This window comes from Hylobates moloch, unplaced genomic scaffold, assembly GCF_009828535.3.
Source record: "Hylobates moloch isolate HMO894 unplaced genomic scaffold, HMol_V3 SCAFFOLD_8, whole genome shotgun sequence".
Lineage (NCBI taxonomy): Eukaryota > Metazoa > Chordata > Mammalia > Primates > Hylobatidae > Hylobates > Hylobates moloch.
The window spans coordinates 83954130-83972784 of record NW_026652283.1 but is presented as its reverse complement, the minus strand read 5'-3'; the positions used below and the strand labels follow the sequence as shown (position 1 = coordinate 83972784).

Below are 18655 nucleotides of genomic sequence, written 5' to 3'. Positions count from 1 at the left end.
TCATGCTTTCCTGACTGCTAGCACACTTGCCGGGTGAGAAAAGTACCTTACCCCAAACCTATTCTTGCCCAGGTAATTCCACCCCCCGCCCCAGGGCTAGAGGATTACGCCATATGGTGGAAGAAGGTGCCTCACTCATTATGCAGTCAATTAGGAATCAATAGGTCGAGACCTGCCCAAGCCCAGGAGGCAATTGTTGGTACGCTGGGATTCGAACCCTGGGGTCTGGGCTATATCCCAGGGCTCTTTTCACCAGCTGCCGCCTAGTTTATTCTGAGGCCACTAAATCAACGGCTTTCATCCGTCTGCTGTAATTGTAATAATTTGAGCCCCAGACGTCTAGAGCTTTGCCGACGCCAGAGCAGTTAAAGGGCGTGACAGAGGCCGGGGGGCGGAGCCCAGGGCCGCCGCGCAGACGCCCCGTCCCGCCCGGCGGGCTGCTGGGAGTCGAGGACTGGGTTGCTCTCCCTCCTTCCCCGGTCCCGCCCCCGTCTGTCTGTGTCGACGGCGGACGCTATCGATAAAGTTGTTGTTTTGACAACATGGCGGCGCCCATGATCCGTGGCCGGGCAGTGCTCGCCTAAAGGTGGAAAACGAGGAGTAGAGGAGCCGCAGGCCAGAGCCTGTGAGCAGGTAAACCCCTGAACCGGGCGCAGCGAGATGAGAGACGAGGCCCGGTCTCCTCTTCCTCCGGCTCGGGAGATTCTGACTTGCTGAGAGCAGAAAGGGAAGGCGCGGGCTGGGTTAGGTGGTCCTGGAACCTTGCAGTTTCGAAACTGAAAATATCTGAGATCCAGGTCTTCAGGGTCTTTGAGTCACCGACCCCACTGATAGCTCTGGAGTCTTTCCCAGAAAAATGCATATATACACGTAGTTTTGTACTCAAGCTCCCCTCTCCACTGCTCCCCTACCCCAGATCTTTGCTCCCCGGACTATGGGTTTGAACCCAGTTGAAGGTCATCCCTTGCCTCTCTGGGGCCCACAGGTCGTTTTCACGTTAGGGCTCGGAGTTCCTCAGAAAGGTGAGGTTCCAGACGAGAAATCTGCCTGAACTCACAGGTAATTAGTAGCTGCAAAATCCAAGATTTTTTTTGTTTTCACAAAACTTGGTTTCTTTAAGATAAATTTTCCTAGGTGCATTCTTGCACTTTCTTTTGAGTGTTGTACACAGATGCCCTCGTGTGCTTCTCCCCTGTGTCCTGTTTTTTTTTCTGCCTCCTACTCAGGAGAACAGAAAAGGAAGGTGGGTTTTGTCTCACGGGTCAAAACCGAGATCATCCCACACACGCAGGGAACTGAATGACTCGCTCTCAAGGCTCTGACGGCTCCAGCCTTCAGCAGCCCGTCAGCTCTGTGCCCCAGCACCTCTTCCGTAAAAGGGAAGCCCCTGTGACTGCATGATGCACAAGAAGGAAGGCGGTCTTGGGACCACAGCCTAGAGGGCGGCCAGGGCACTCCCTCCTGCCTGTGCAGGGCGCTTCCTTTAAGCTCCAACTGAGATTGAGGTCAGGGTTGATTCTAAAGAGGGGTGGAGTAGTGGGAATTGATTCTTTGGAAGGATGTGGAAGAAGAGAAGATTCTTCTTCTCTTAGAATAAGATTCTGAGCATCTAAGGACGGAATTGGAGGAGCCAGAGCTAAGGAAGAAAAGGGCCAAGTTGATCATAAATATAAGACATGAGCCACACCTTTCACATCGTCATATCCTCACAGCCGTCTAATAAAATGGCTGCTCCTCACTGTCAGTAAGAGGCAGTCCATCAGGGCTTTGGTGGAGGAGTACTTGGAGTGGCCAAGAACAAGGCCTGAGAAGTAAGGGAAAGGAATAGGGCTGAACCCTAGGAAGTTCTGTAATGAATCATAGCCATGAATACTGACTATATGTTCTTATGAGTCCCCTTATGGAATTAGAACCTGAGTGGGGTCTTGGGGACTCCTAACTTCAAAGGATATGAACTATTCTTAAAAAAGGTCTTAACACAGGTTATCAGATTGCCCCCCCAAAAAAAGGTGGAATCAGTTTACATTCCCACTAGCAGTTGTTTAAAAATGCATATTTCTTTTCATTTGCCAATCTGGAAACTAAACTTTCATTGTTTTAATTTGCATTTATTTGATTAGTTGTAAAGTTGATCTTTTTCATATTAACCATTCATATGTCCTCTTTATTAACCATTTATATGTCATCTTTGCTATTTTCCTTTGCCCATTTCTATTTTTATTTTTATTTTTATTTAGTTAGTTATTTTGAGACAGAGTCTTGCCCTATCGCCCAGGCTGGAGTGCAGTGGTGCAATCTCTGCTCACTGCAAGCCCCACCCCCTGGGTTCACGCCATTCTCCTGCCTCAGCCTCTCATGTAGCTGGGACTACAGGCACCCGCCACCACGCCTGGCTAATTTTTTTGTATATGTAGTAGAGACAGGGTTTCACCGTGTTAGCCAGGATGGTCTCAATCTGCTGACCTCGTGATCTGCCCGCCTTGGCCTCCCAAAGTGCTGGGATTACAGGCGTGAGCCACCGCGCCGGGCCTTCTTTGCCCATTTTTATTTTTATTTTTATTTATTTATTTATTTATTTTTGAGACGGAGTCTTACTCTGTCACCCAGGCTGGAGTGCAGTGGCGCGATCTCAGCTCACTGCAAACTCCGCTTCCCGGGTTCACGCCATTCTCCTGCTTCAGCCTCCCGAGTAGCTGGGACTACAGGCGCCCGCCACCATGCCCGGCTAATTTTTTGTACTTTTATTAGAGACGTGGTTTCACCGTGGTCTCGATCTCCTGACCTCGTGATCCGCCCGCCTCGGCCTCCTAAAGTGCTGGGATTACAGGCGTGAGCCACCGCGCCCGGCCCTTTGCCCATTTTTAAAATTCGATGTTTAGTGTTTCTTTTCTCACACATGAGCTCAAGAGTAGCATAACCTTTTGTTTTTGCAGTTTTGGTGAACGTTTTCTCATAGCTAATTGCTTGCTTTCCAGTTCTGTTCTTAATGGTTTTGATATACAGATTTTTTAGCATCAGATTTATTAACATTTTCCTTTGTGAATTTTTTCATTGTTTTTAGGACAGAACATCCTGCACCCTCTTAAGATTTATTAAATACTCATCTGTGGTCCAGGTGCGGTGGCTCACGCCTGTAATCCCAGCACTTTGGGAGGCCGTGGCAGAGTGATCACGAGGTCAGCAGTTCGAGACCAGCCTGGCCAACATAGAGAAATGCCGTCTCTACTAAAAATACAAAAAATTAGCCAGGCGTGGTGGCGGGCACCTGTAATCCCAGCTACTTGAGAGGCTGAGGCAGGAGAATCTCTTGAACCCGGGAGGCGGAGGTTGCAGTGAGCCGAGATCGTGCCATTGCATGATCTCATTGCGACAGTGCGACACTCTGACTCAAAAAAACCAAAACAAAATTCATCTGTGTTTTTATTTTTTTATGACACTTTAAAAAACATTCTTATTTATTTTATTTTATTTTATTTTTCTGCTTTTCAGATCCAGACCTACAGTTAAAAAACATTATTTAATCTATCTGGGATTTACTCCAGCTTATGATTTCAGATGGGGCTCTAATTTTAAGTTTTTCTCTTATTTGTTGAATAATCTATTACTATCTAATCTGCTCCTGCTTTTTTAAAAAAATGAACTTTAAATGCTTTTAAATACCCAGATCTGTTTCGGGATTCTCTAGTTCACTGGTTTATTTAAGCAAAGCAGAGGTCATTAGTAAGCCAGGTATTATGTAAACATTTTTAGAAAGCTTATTCTTGTTGTGTAGACAGAGAGTGTAGACAGAGCAGTTCAAGTCACTGTATTTTATAATTTTGTTGTGCCCTTTTGTTTGTATTTGAGAGGACAGCCCAGAACACTCATGTGTTCTTAGGGGATGCTGTCTAGGAGAGAAGTGGCAAGCATCCATCTATGTGTCCTCTGCTAAACAGGCATTGTTTGGCTTGCAAAGGTATGAAAGTATTGACTTGGCAAGAGAACCATAAAATCTATGACTTCTATATAATTAGGGAGCTCTAATTATAGCAGCCTAAGCCCTAAAAATATATGCAATTGCCTTAAGTGTACAAAGTGTATGTATATTAGGTCAGTCATATGGAATTGCTAACATTTAACCAATTTCATATAGTTCAAATGCCTGTAGTCAGATCTATGTACTTTAAAATAGCCAAGCCCAACTAATAGAGAGATTTCTTTTTTTTTTCTTTTTTTTTTTTTTTTTGAGATGGAGTCTTGCTTTGTCGCCCAGGCTCTGGAGTGCAGTGGCGCTCACTGCACCCTCTGCCTCCCAGGTTCAAGTTATTCCTCTGCCTCAGCCACCCTAGTAGCTAGGATTAGAGGTGCACATCACCATGCCCAGCTAATTTTTGTATTTTTAGTAGAGAAGGGGTTTTGCCATGTTGGCCAGATTGGTCTCAAACTCCTGACCTCAGGTGATCTGCCTGCCTCAACCTCCCAGAATGCTGGGATTACAGACGTGAACCACTGCCCCTGGCCTAAGAGAGATTTTTTTTTTAAGTCTGTACTTTATTCTATCCCTGAAGAAGCAAGAGGTGTTTAATGCAGTGAGAACTGATAATGTCAATGACTTTGGCAGACCAACTTGTAAGATGCCCACATTATGTTGCTATCTTATGTGAGTGTGAAACTCACTGTTATAAGCCTATATTGACCTTCCTGGCAACATTTGTGTTCCAGTACCTTTGTGAAACAGGCCAAATCCTGATAGAAGTGGAATTTTGAGAGAATCAAAGAACATCAGCTTAGAGTGCCGGGTTTCTTTATTTCTCTCTTCTTTTGGAAAGATCTGTTTTCATCTGTTTTTTCACTGTAGCACTTCTTGAATGCTATTATGCCAGAAGGAGAAAGTTTAGGCTATTTAGTCTAATATTTATATCTTAAATATTTGATAAAAATCTCACCTCAACCCTTTGAATAGCAATAAAACATGAAACTTCTTCAATGAGGTCATTTCCAGAATTTACCTGTGGAAGAAGCCAATGAAACATTAAAATTGGATTTTGAATCACAACTGGATATTCTGGTAGGCCCCAACCTATGAGTTGTATTTAAAAAAATAGCACTCACCGTGACCACATGTTATATATTTTTGTTTCTTATCTGCCTCCCTTATTGTTTGTTTCTTATCTGCTTCCCTACTAGTATGTAAGTGCTATGAAAGAAGGGACTCTGGGCCAGGTGTGGTGGCTCACGCCTGTAATCCTAGCACTTTGGGAGGCCAAGGTGGGTGGATCATGAGGTCAGCAGTTCGACACCAACCTGGCCAACGTGGTGAAACTCCATCTCCACTAAAAATACGAAAATTAGCTGGGCATGTTGGTGTGTGCCTATAATCCCAGCTACTCAGGAGTCTGAGGCAGGAGAATTGCTTGAACCCAGGAGGCGGAGGTTGCAGTGAGCCAAGATCATGCCATTGCACTTCAGCCTGGGCAATAGAGCGAGACTCCGTCTCAAAAAAGAAAGAAAGAAAGAAGGGACTCTGTTTTTGTTTCCTGCTATATCCCCAGTGCTTAGAACAATGTGTGGGCCTAGTGGTACTCAATAAATATTTGGTGGTGGCTCATGCCTGTAATCCTAGCACTTTGGTAGGCTAAGGCAGGTAGATCGCTTGAGCCCAGGAGTCAGAGGTTACATTGAGATATGATTATGCCACTGCACCCCAGCCTGAGTGAAAGAGCAGGACCCTGTCTCTAAAAAGTAAGTAAATAAATAAATATTTGGTAAATGAAGGAGAAACTAAATGAATTAACAGTCTTCTAAATAATGGTTATTTTCTGGTTCAGACTACTGGGTATATTTAACTCATAATAGGTATAAAAATTACTAATAGTAGTTCAGAATTTCTGGCCCTCCTGGGAGGCCTGTGTTTAGACCCCTTCTGATATTTGAGCCTAATGCCAACCCAACATGTGCTTGCGCTCTTCTGAGGCTCGAAGACATAGGAAGTGAAGCCTGCTGGAGAGTCCCTGGGCTGGCCCACCGGGAGAGGAGGGAGGGCACTCCATGCCTTCCATGCAACTTGTGAGGTTGCGCAGGAGCTGGTCAGCTGATGGTCTCCATTTTTTCCTACAGGATTTTTGCATCTTTGGTATTAAGGGTTACTGACCCTTTACATTTTCTATTAAAAAGTTTGTGTTTAGCTCAATTGAATTGCTAAAGTATTCTTTTCAGGGAAAGAAATTATTAAGAGTAAGAGGAAAGCAGAGGGCCAGAACACTGGACTGCCGAATGGAAAGATAAGCTCTGGGGAGGGTTTGAGGCAGCTCATAGTGTGCTTTCTGCCCTCTTTTTCAGGGCCTTCTCACCTTCTGAAGAATGGCTTCTGTTTGGCAGAGATTGGGTTTTTATGCCTCTCTTCTGAAAAGACAGCTAAATGGTGGGCCAGATGTCATCAGGTGGGAAAGGAGAGTAATACCCGGATGTACCAGAAGCATCTACAGTGCCACGGGAAAGTGGACAAAAGAGTATACATTGCAGACAAGAAAGGATGTTGAGAAATGGTGGCATCAACGAATAAAAGAACACGCCTCCAAAATTTCAGAAGCTGATGTGAGTATTCTGAGAGATTCTCAGAGGGTAGAGAAGAGGGGCTGAAGGTTTGGACCCTGGGGTTAGACTACCTGGTTCAAATAAGATATTAAATATGTGACCTTGAACCAAATTGTTGAATTTCTCTGTGCTTCAATTCTCTTATCTGAGATGGAGAGTGATCACAATAGTGCCCACCTGCACTATTGGGAGGGGTAAATGGATTGGGAGGCATAAATGAGGTGATACAAGAATAGTGCTTACAAGAGTTTCCAATGTGGTGGATGCACACATAGTAATATTGTGCACGAGGTATATGGCAGACAGCAGCAAACCAGGTGTTCTAGAGCAACATTTACTAGGGGAAGCTCATCAAAATAGGAGCTCTGCCAGATGATGGGTCCTTTGTGGTCCATTGCATGGTGGGGCAGCACACAGGGATCTGGCAGGGTCATATCTGAGACTCCAGGAGAGGCACCTGGGCTCCTCGCTGGCTGCATGTTCTGAGAAGTAGCTGCCTCTTCCCTGGCAATCTTAGCCTCCAACTCTGTTCTGCTGCCTTAGCATCATGGTTTGGAGGATACCAGCCCTTTTACCGTTGTGATCTGGGGTAGGGTCTAACCTTCAGGTAGCAGCTACACGAGTTAGTGGACCCTTGGCTTCTGCACCAGGTGCACCAGCTCGGCACTCTACCTGAATTAATGGTGGAAGTATAATACTTGGCTGCAGCCAGTTTGCACAGAGTGCTCTCTGTTCCTTTTCTGGGAGGCCAGCTTGCTGGGAATCAGTCTGGAATGTCTTAACCCTTACCTCTTGATATTGGTCAAAATGACAGCTGGGAGATGTGATTTGTTACATGAAATGTTTGAATCTGATTGGAGTTTTAAATTCTGGTCATCTCTTTGTAGTAGTTATAGTCAAATAATACAAACCGTCTATGTTTAATAAAGAGATTAGGCCCAAGGCAAGCAGCTGAGTAAGTACAGCTGCACAAGACCACACCTCTCTAGACTTGCCTTTTCCCCATCTCCTGATTCGGTCATCATATTCATTCTTTCTGTGAGATTGGTGGTTATGAAAAATGAGTAAGGGGAGGAGAGCTATTTGTGTTAAACTGAAAGATGATTTTTGGGCAATGGTTAGAAAGAAAAATTGCTATTTAAAAAGGTGTAGTGTATAACAAGTAAAATGAAATGAAAAAAAGGGAAGGTTTGAATGTAATACATAATTTTACAATAAGCTTGACTTCTGCCTCATTAGGAAGTGAAAAGCCCTTGTGTCAACATCATCAGACTAATGTAACTTAATGGATTTTGAAAACAAACTCTTAAGGAGCAGTTTAATTCTGAGTGAGGACAGTAAAATTAGCTTTCTTTTCCCTTTTGGTTTAGATGATCATTTATTGACTTCCAAATGTTTCGACATTGTAGCTTATTGACTTTGTGACATCTCATTCTTCTTAAGCACACAGTTTTTTAAAATGTCAAATAAATCAAAATAAATTGTTTTAGTAATTGGGGAGATAGCATAAGGGGCATTGTGTGTGATCCCCTGGCAGCCCCCTATCAGGGTTTGAATCAAGGAATGGCAAAGCAGAGTGAGCACTCAGTGAGTGAGCCAGAGCCTGGGCTGCAATGCTGGCTCTGCCCCAGGAAACCTGTGTGATCCAGGCCACATCATTTAACGTTTTGGATTCTGGGGCTCCTTGCATTGTTTATCTCACAGAATTGTTTTGAAAATCAAATGAGAAAATGTGTGACTGAATGCATTTTACAAACTAAAGTGGTACATAAATAAAAGATACATGAAGATCAGAACATGGTGTGTCTATCAGGACCTGAGACTATGATGGAATGCTCGTGGATTTTGAAGCATATATAATCGATCTCTGGTATTAGATTCACTTGAAATCCACTCAAATAAGTGTTTCGAAATGGAATGTCTTGTCATCACCATAATTATCATTTAAAAAATAATTTCCATTTAATGAGCATTTAACCATGTGCCAGGCACTGTCTTTCAATGATACCTCATTTAATCCTGAAACAACCCAGGGGATAGGTATTATTATCCTCATTTTTGGAGTAAGAAGACTGAGGCTCAGAAAAAGGTTTAGGTAATTTGCCAAGACATGGCAGAGCCAGGATTCAAAATCAAATGTGTGTTTGATTCCTGAGCTCGTGCTTTTTCACACAGAAACCTTCTTTTGTCTCACCTTTGATTTACAGTTAGCAAACTGATCCCAAAAGGCAAAAGAATTTGCCCAAGGCCTCACAGCTAGTGACAAAGCTAGGACGAGAACTAGGGCTCCGGACTCCTTTTGAGGTGCTCTGTCATCCTCTAGGCTCAGCCACAGCTTCAGAGCATGATCTATAAAGAGGCAGAAGTCATCTTTCTTCTAAAGTCAAAAGCTGACAAAAATAATAGGACCCACTTATAAAAGCCATCCTTTCCCCATCATTTAAATCTTAATCTCTTTTAAAGGCTTAAATTCTTACCCTTTTATATAATTATGAAAATTTCCCTTTCAATCAGATTCTTGCTCAATTATAACAGAAACTCCCATCATTCCTTCTCTTTTCCACCCCCAGATGGTAGAACTCATTTCATTGTCACAGCGGAAAATGACTTAATTCATGCAGAAAAGCAAAAGGCAGGGACAGGCAATAAGCTGAATACCTTTTCTGCAATAAACAGAAATCTTCATGAATATTAAAGACTTTAGAAAACAATACTTTTCTATGTATCTTTTATGAACTCAGATTTGGATTTTGGCTTAGCTAGTATATAATTATTCATTTGAATTTGCTATTAATTTAATCTTTATTGAACAAATGTAAAAAAAGAGATGCTAGTAAAGAAATTACAGGTGGAAAATGGGGCAAGATTGTTAAATTAAATATATAACAAACAGTATAATAAAAATAATTTTATGTAAAAACTTTCAAATGAAAAACTAGAAACAGCCTAGATCAAGGATTTTACTGTTTTTCTAGCTCCCAAAGAACTCTTAACAGCTATTTTCCCATATTCCTAAAAATTTCTGAAGAATAAGCCATAGGCCTAATTCATTGTAAGGAGTAAGGCATGAATTGAGTGGATAGTTTTCTTCTGATTCTGCACTAAGTAAAAGAATGGGGTCTTGTACCTCCTTGGAGGGACTTGCTCATAAGCTGAGAGGCTTATCTGCCACTCACTTTCTTAAGGACAGTTATTAAGTTACTGAGTTCCCACCAACCCCTGAATCTCAGGTCCTCTCTCACATTTCTGTGGTTTTCCTAAGAGTTATAAATCTGCAGTTTCTAATTAAAGTGTGTGACCAATGTGTTGCTTTCCATCCTGTTTGTATAAATCCATTGTAGTTGTCATTTCAGCAGTTCCAGATGATTTTCTAATTTGTGTATGATCCAGATTTCTTAATTGTTCTCTTTTTCCCATCTCTTCCTTCAGGCAGCTTAACATTACTTGGTAATTTCTAGAGGATGGGCAGCACAAAGAAAAGTTCTACTCTAGTTTTTGTGGGTTTCTTTTTGCCACTTGCTAATGGTTCCGTTAAAGGTTTGTTTAACTTCTTTGCTGAAGGAAGTTTACAAACTCCTTGGCAAGAATCTGATTTCTGGTTTCTTCTGCTCTACTGATTATATTTGGTTTATGTGTATTATCAGTCATGCGAACACTCAGCAAATAATATTTAAAAACTCCCTCACACATATGTATACAAAAGAAGGGTTATGAATATTCTTTTTTTTTTGGGGGGGTGGGGGGATGGAGTTTCACTCTTGTTGCCCAGGCTGGAGTGCAATGGCATGATCTTGGCTCACCACAACCTCCGCCTCCCGGGTTCAAGTGATTCTCCTGCCTCAGCCTTTGGAGTAGCTGGGATTACAGGCATGTGCCACCACACCCGGCTAATTTTTTTTGTATTTTTAGTAGAGATGGGGTTTCACCATGTTAGCCAGGATGGTCTTGATTTCCTAACCTCGTGATCCACCCGCCTTGGCCTCCCAAAGTGCTGGGATTACAAGCGTGAGCCACCACGCCCAGCGAATATTCTGTTTTGTGTTTGTTTGCATTGCTTCGGGAGAAGCAAATTCTTAAAGAACTGGAGTAAAGTTCTAGGAAGGGAATAAGGCCAGGAAGAAAAAAACAGAAGGCAGAAATAAATAAAAGCAGAAATTCTGACCCTCAGTGACCAAACAGAATCAATTACCCAGTTACGCGTTGCTCTTTCTTTCTCCCCAGCCCCTGCACCCCTGACCCTGTCATGAGATGATTTAAACTTGGGTGTGGGGAACCCTCCTATTACTTGGGTAGGATTTGTGAAGTTTGCTGGGTAAGGAGTGCTCCATAGGGGCCAGTTATCAGGCTTTTGGAGCACAAAGGCCAACGAACATTTATCCAACATTTTATGAAACTCCTGTTGGCACTGGGGGCAGGCGTGGAGAAAGAGGTGACTAAAGCACAGTTCTTGCCCTTGAACGATAGGTCCCCCCAGTAGGAGTCCATTCAAGGACTACCATCTTTGTTTGCCTTATCCATTCATGTGTACACTCATGACAACATTCATCATTTTACCAGGGAAAGAATTAAGACGCCAGAAGTCAGTGATCCAATAAGGACTCATTGGCCTGTGTTCCTTCTGTTCAGATACTTGTACAGTTGTCTATGTTTCTCATGATGAAGCTGCTTCTTTGGAAGCTGGAGAGTTACATAACCCTGGTCTGCGGCTGCTTATTTATCATCCCTGGAGAACAACAACCTTCTCCCTTTTTAAAAAGATCTCATTACCTTCCCATTTCAACATTTTTGTTGAAAGATAGGCTTTCAATACAATGGGGAAACTCAGGACCCAGATTGGTACCTTAGGATCCTGTTGTTACTGCTAAACCTACGTCAGAATGCAGCTATAGAGAATTTAGGAAGAGACTCCATTTTTAGAGGTGTTACATCTATGTGATTCAACTATTGCTTCTTTGAATTATATGGATATGTGTATGTTAGAGCTTCCTTTGGAAAAACAAACAGTTCTTTAAGGACCTAGATAGAAGCTGTCTTAAAAGAAAAGTGTTTTTTTGTTTTGTTTTGTTTTTAGTGGAGTAGCCATTCTTTTATTCCTTTACTTTCCTAATAATCTTGCTTTCACTTTCCTCTACAGACTTGCGCTGAATTCTTTCTTGCATGAGATCCAAGAACCCTCTCTTGGGGTCTGCATTGGGACCGCTTTTCTTTCTTTTTTTTTTTTTTCATAGGTTATTGGGGTACAGGTGGTACTTGGTTACATGAGTAAGTTCTTTAGTGGAGATCTGTGAGATTTTGGTGCACCCCTAACCCGAGCAGTATAGGCTGTACTCTATTTGTAGTCTTTTATCCTTCACCCCCCTTTCCATCCTTCCCCCCAAATCCCCAGAATCCATTGTGTCATTCTGATGCCTCATAGCTTAGCTTCCACATATCAGTGAGAACATAAGATGTTTGGTTTTCCATTCCTGAGTTACTTCATTTAGAATAATAGTCTCCAATCTCACCCAGGTCGCTGCAAATACTGTTAATTCATTCCTTTTAAAAAATAAGTTTTTAAAAGAGAAAAAAAAATAAGATATATAGGTAATTAACACTTAGAAGTTGTTTGGTATTATTTTGGACATTCTTTAGCTTAAACCAGGGCTTTGAATTTTGCTTTTTGACATTTTAATTGATTTACATTCTGGGAACAGTCTTTTTAAAAGGAAACTTTTAAAATGTTAAATTATTGCTTTGCGTAAATTGCCAAAATATTATGTATACATGCGGAGTTCCCAAAAAATGCTTAATAAATACTCGTTGTCATTCTTTCCTAGAAATCAAAGCCAAAATTTTACGTGCTTTCCATGTTCCCTTATCCTTCTGGTAAGCTGCACATGGGCCATGTGCGTGTCTACACCATCAGCGACACCATAGCACGGTTCCAGAAGATGAGAGGGATGCAGGTAAGAACAGGTGCCTGCTGGAGGAGCCCTCGTCTGCCACACTCAGGGTTGGCATGTAGTAATATGTGTTCAAGACAAATGAAGAAAACCAACTTTAGTTAAGATTAGGACAACTTTGAAGATGGACATGAAAAGCTCGGTGTTTCCTTTTATGGATTAGAAGATATTACAATAAAGCATCTAGGTTAATTGGGGGGCAGCCATGAGTTGGGTGTTGTGTTGGGGTGGAGATCGGATGGGAATGGGGTGAAAGGTAGATACAAATGTGGATAACACTGATAATCTTCCCAGGAGATGCTCACCCATGAGTAGAGAATCATTGTATAAGGAACTGAGGTCAATAGTACAAATACACATCAGCGCTATGAGTGGCAGGTGAGACTGCAAGATATTTCTTTCTGTTCTATTTGATATTTTCCATATTTGAGCATGCATTTCTTTTCTGTTTTTTTTTTTTTTTTTTTTTTGAGACGGAGTCTTGCTCTGTCACCCAGGCTGGAGTGCAGTGGCACAGTCTCGGCTCACTGCAACCTCCACCTCCCGGGTTCACGCCATTCTCCTGCCTCAGCCTCCCGAGTAGCTGGGACTACAGGTGCTTGCCACCACACCCAGCTAATTTTTTGTATTTTTAGTAGAGACAGGGTTTCACCATGTTAGCCAGGATGGTCTCGATCTCCTGGCCTCGTGATCTGCCTGCCTTGGCCTCCCAAAGTGCTGTGATTACAGGTGTGAGCCACCATGCCCGGCAGAGCATGTATTTATTTTCTAATGGAAAAAAATAATTTTTTTAAGAAAAGATATTTGGGGAGTAACAACTCTGGGGAGTTGGGGAAAGTGCCACTAAAGAAGGAACATCTGGTCTGGGCACCTGGCTCATGCCTGTAATTCCAGTGCTTTGGGAGGCCCAGGCAGGAGGATTACTTGAGCTCAGGAGTTCGAGACCAGCCAATGTAGCAAAACCCCGTCTCCACAAAATATACAAAAAATTAGCTCAGTGTGATGGCACACACCTGTAGTCCCAGCTACTCAGGAGGCTGAAGTGGGAGAATCACTTGAACCTGGGAGGTCAAGGCTGCAGTGAGTTGTAATTGTGCCACTACACTCCAGCTTGGGCAACAGAGTGAGACGCTATCTTAAAAAAACAAAACAAAACCAATCCCAGCACTTTGGGAGGCCGAGGCGGGCGGATCACGAGGTCAGGTGATCAAGACCACGGTGAAACCCCATCTCTACTAAAAAAAATACAAAAAATTAGCCGGGCGTGGTGGCGGGCGCCTGTAGTCCCAGCTACTCGGAGAGGCTGAGGCAGGAGAATGGCGTGAACCCAGGAGGCGGAGCTTGCAGTGAGCTGAGATTGCGCCACTGCACTCCAGCCTGGGCAACAGAGCGAGACTCCATCTCAAAAAAAAAAAAACAAAAACAAAAACCTGATATGGGCCTTGAAGGATGAGGTGAAATTTATTGTGAGAGAGGAGGACAAACACCCTTCCTTGGCTGATGTGGGCCATTCCTCTTTACCCCATTGCCTGCTTTTTTTTTTTTTTTAATTTTTTTGAGACAGGGTCTCATTTTGTCACCCCGGCTGGAGTGCTGTGGTTGCAATCACAGTTCACTGCAGCCTCGACCTCCCAGGCTCAATGTCCGACTCTGTCTCCCAAGTAGCTGGGACTATAGGTGCGTGCCACCATGCTCAGTTAATTTTTTGTATTATTTGTAGAGACAGGGTTTCACCATGTTGTTCAGGCATGTCTTGAACTCCTGGGCTCAAGCAATCCACCCACCTCAGCCTCCCAAGGTGCTAGGATTATAGATGTGAGCTACTGCACCTAGCCCAGAGCCTAATCTTTACTAGCAATCTTTAGCAACACATCATCTTTTAAGAAGGGTGTTGGATAATCATAATAACTTCTTTAACCACCTACAAAATATGGCAGTATTGAAGAAGGGCTGAGAGCATGGCCCATTGAACCAAACTGCCAAGATTCAAATGCCAGCTCTTAATACTTACAAGCTGTGTGGCCTTTGAGTAGTTAATTAATTAACCTCTTCAACACCTTGTTTCCTCTCATCTATAAAATAGGGATAAAATAGTACCTGCCCCATTGGCCTGTTATAAGGATTCAAAGAGGATGACTAGGAAGCACTTAGATACCCAACACACAGTATGTAACCAATAAGTATTAGCAATTGCCAGCAGTGGACAGGAACCTGCTCACACCAGCTCCTGAGAGCCAACTATGTATACCTCTGCCCAATGTTGTGTTTATTAGTCACCTTGGCAGCTTGAAATCTGCCACTGAGGGAGTATTTACACCATGGTAATCAGCAAACCTACAAATCATGGCCTTTTCCTCCAGAGAGCCAATTGTTAATTAAACATTTACTGGAACCCCAGTGGCCATTGCTACTGTGAACCTGTCAGGGCCTATACAAATGATATCTGCTGCCTCTCGGTTCTTTATATTTTATTTTAGCAAGGTAAGTGCATCCATTGTCATAACTGGTTTGAAATTTTATGCTGAGCTGACATTGCCTGCAAGAAGTATTCCTAAAAGAGGGTCACGTTGTAATGTCTTTGTCACTTGAAGAGTTAAATAACTTTATACTACCAAATTCAGAGATTTGTGTTCCACTTTAAGATGGCTGAGGGTGTTTGTCTCTCTGGCTTTTGTCAGATGTTATTTTTCCCAGATAACTGTTTTTCATTATTTCTGCTTTGTTTATTAGAAAGATGTGGGACAGGCCGGGCATGGTGGCTCATGCCTGTAATCCCAGCACTTTGGGAGGCCGAAGTGGGCAGATCACCTGAGGTCGGGAGGTCAAGACCAGCCTGACCAACATGGAGAAACCCCATCTCTACTAAAAATACAAAATTAGCCAGGCATGGTGGCCCGTGCTTGTAATCTGAGCTACTCAGGAGGCTAAGGCAGGAGAATTGCTTGAACCCGGGAGGCAGAGGTTGCAGTGAGCTAAGATCGCGCCATTGCACTCCAGCCTGGGCAACAAGAGCGAAACTCCGTCTCCAAAAACAAAAAAAAAAAAAAAAAAAAAAAAAAAAGAAAGAGGTGGGACAGAATGAATTGACTCTTTGCCTAAAGTACAATTCTTTATCTCACTGTGATAAAGAATTTAGTTGTGATTCTTTAATTAGATTTGTCTTAATTTTTTTTAACTTATGCCAACTTATTTCGGACAATTAGTGAGTGCAGGCAAATTGCCAACAATTAAGTTTTTTTTGTTTGTTTGTTTTTTTGAGGCGGAGCTTCGCTCTTGTTGCCCAGGCTGGAGTGCAATGGTGCGATGTCGGCTCACTGCAACCTCCGCCTCCTGGGTTCTAGCAATTCTCCTGCCTCAGCCTTCCAAGTAGCTGAGATTACAGGCACCCACCACCATACTCAGCTAATTTTTGTATTTTAGTAGAGACGGGGTTTCACCATGTTGGTCAGGTTTGTCTCGAACTCCTGACCTCAGGTGATCTGCCCACCTTGGGACCGTTAAGCTTTTATAGCAAAACTGTACATTTATGATAGGGTGCAGGGAAGCCTGTTAGCAAAACAGGTGGTTGAGGGGGTTGTAGGTGGGATTCTAATTTCCTTGGATGGGATGAGATGTTACAGAGGAGGCTCAAGGCAGAGCCCCAGGCCCAGAGGAACTGGTACCCTTGCAGGCAGCTCAGGCCCAAAAGACAAGGAGTCCTCCTACCATATCTGAAGCCTAAGGTCAGGCTAGACCCAGAAATTGAACAACCTAGATTTGAACCTACCACTTTCTAGCCAAGTGACTCTGCAGAGTCATTTAATGTCTCTGTGTCCCACTTTCTTAATCTTTAACATAGGGATAACAATACTTTATTCCTCACAGGGTTATGAGGATTAGATGAGATAGTGCTTGTATCTGGCACATAATAATCCCATAATAAGTGATAGCTGTAATTATTATTTATACTGATCTGATTCCTCAGAGCTGCTTAGGAAGGTGATTTGTCACCATTTAATAAATGAATCCTGTAATTCATGTTATCCATCTGTGGCTTGATTTACTTCTTATGGTTGAAACCACTATTTGTTATTGGTTGATGGTTTCTTAGTCTGTGTGATCAGCAGATACCTAAGGTTGTCTTTTTGTTTCACAGTTTCAGTTGCTGTGTTTAAGATAACAAGCCCTCTTTTCAGTGTGTTCTCTAGGTTCTCCTGAAATTAATTTCTTATTAATTTTCATAGTTCATATTTAAGTCACAGCATCTCAGATACAACCACCAAATCTGGTGAAAACTTGTCTGGCCATTTTTTAGTGATGTGGGAAAAGAGAAACAGAAATCTTGGTTTCATTGTCAGTAATGTGAAAGAAAGTCTGTTGAGCTTCCTTGTCATTTTAAAATCTTTCCTGCCCAATGTCAGGATTGGTCCCTGAGATTGAATAGACTTGGACTCAAGATATGTTTAACGATCCTCACTCTAAGCAGGGAAGAAATATCTAATCTGGGCCTGCCAAACAGGGTCTGCCACATGTATTGATTAATTCAGTCAGTAAATAATCATTGAGCACCAGCTTTATTCTCGAATGGAGATATATGAAATAGTTCCAAGGCACACTAAGAATAGCATTATCTCCGCCTCCCAGGTTCAAGCAGTTCTCCTGCCTCAGCCTCCCGAGTAGCTGGGATTATAGGTACACGCCACCACACCCGGCTAATTTTTGTATTTTTAGTAGAGATAGGGTTTCCATGTTGGCCAGGCTGGTCTAGAACTCCTGACCTCAGGTGATCTGCCTGCCTCAGCCTCTCAAAGTGCTGGGATTACAGGTGTGAGCCACTGTGTCCGGCCAGTCCTTGCTATTTTTCAAAGTCCATTTAAATTCTTACTTCTACCATAAACCCATCCCTCAATTCTCCGGTTCACATTTGTTACGAAATAATTTAGCACTTATAGTCAGAACCACAAACTAGGGAAATATATATGTCATCCACATGTTTTATCTGCCCAATAATATAAGCTTCTCAGTGGCAGGGAAGGTGTTTCTAACTTCTTTTGTGTTAGCATGTCAAGTTTTTTTTTTTTTTCTTTTCCTTTATACAAGATGGGGTCTCGCTATGTTGACCAGGCTGGTCTTGAACTCCTGGCCTCAAGCAATCCTCCCACCTTGGCCTCCCAAAGTGCTAGGATTACAGGCATGAGCCACCATACCCAACCATCATGTCAGGTTTTTAATGGTCAAATGTAACTAACATGTTTTTAGGTCTACAGCCTATAAGGTCCTTTGTTCCCAAGGAGTTTATAATCTGATAAGCCTCAACTGTTTGTGAGTCGATTGATTCAATGGATATTTTTAAAAGCATACAACTCCTTTGTTTAAGTCTGGACTAAGTGTTTGTTGTGCATATATAGCCCAGAATAATGTTTCTCAAAGTTTAGAACTCACGTATCCCAGTGACAAAATCCTTGGGCTCAAGTTTGGTAAATATTGAATTAAAAGTTAAACTCTGTCATTCTAGATGATTACTTGACATTTAGATGATTATAAATACAAAGGCAACCCCAGACACCCAATTCATGTGCAAGTTCTTGGTGATCCGGTTTATCAATCAGGAAAAATTAGACCATGCTGCTATAATAAACAATCCCCAAATCTTAGTGGCTTAAAACAAGAAAATTTCGTTTCTTGCTTTTGCTACATGCCTAGCAGGAGGGCTCAGTTCAAGGTAGTCAGGACCTGGATGATGGCTATTCTTACCTCAGTGAGTGCCTCCCCATCTCTGTGGCTGGGAGAAGGGGGTATAGTGAATCCCCACTGGCTCTTAAATCTTCCACTTGGACTCAAGTCACTTCCACTGACATGGCCACATCCAACCTCAAAGAGGGTAAAGAATATTCCCATCATGTGCCAGGGTGGTGAGGAGGATCAAAATGTTTGTGAACAGCTCCAATGACCCCATCTAAGGTGATCTAGTTGACCCAGAATATTCTTATCTTGGGTAATCTTTTTAAAAATTATTGATGTAAAAGTATACATTTAGAAACCATCAGGGAGATTAGCAGACTTCTCAACTGGAGCCTGTGGAATTTGAGAAACATTGCTCAGAGTATGAAGTTGTTGCCATCAAGTTTGGCATCCAACCATTTATGCTCTGTAAAAATTTC

At 42.6% G+C, this 18655-nt stretch overlaps 1 protein-coding gene across 2 annotated transcripts in view; it reads left to right on the top strand.

The window, feature by feature from the left end:
• The first annotated feature begins 530 nt into the window (after nucleotides 1-530).
• The window catches only part of LARS2 (leucyl-tRNA synthetase 2, mitochondrial), a 171736-nt gene continuing 153611 nt past the window's right edge, over nucleotides 531-18655 (top strand). Inside the window, exons 1-3 of one of the 2 annotated variants that reach the window (XM_032161828.2) lie at nucleotides 531-633; nucleotides 6319-6573; nucleotides 12390-12518. In XM_032161828.2, coding sequence (XP_032017719.1) covers nucleotides 6340-6573; nucleotides 12390-12518 — 363 coding nt within the window. In that variant the 5' untranslated portion in view covers nucleotides 531-633; nucleotides 6319-6339. The remainder of the gene's footprint in view (nucleotides 634-6318; nucleotides 6574-12389; nucleotides 12519-18655) is intronic. The other variant, XM_032161829.2, reaches the window with a different exon arrangement.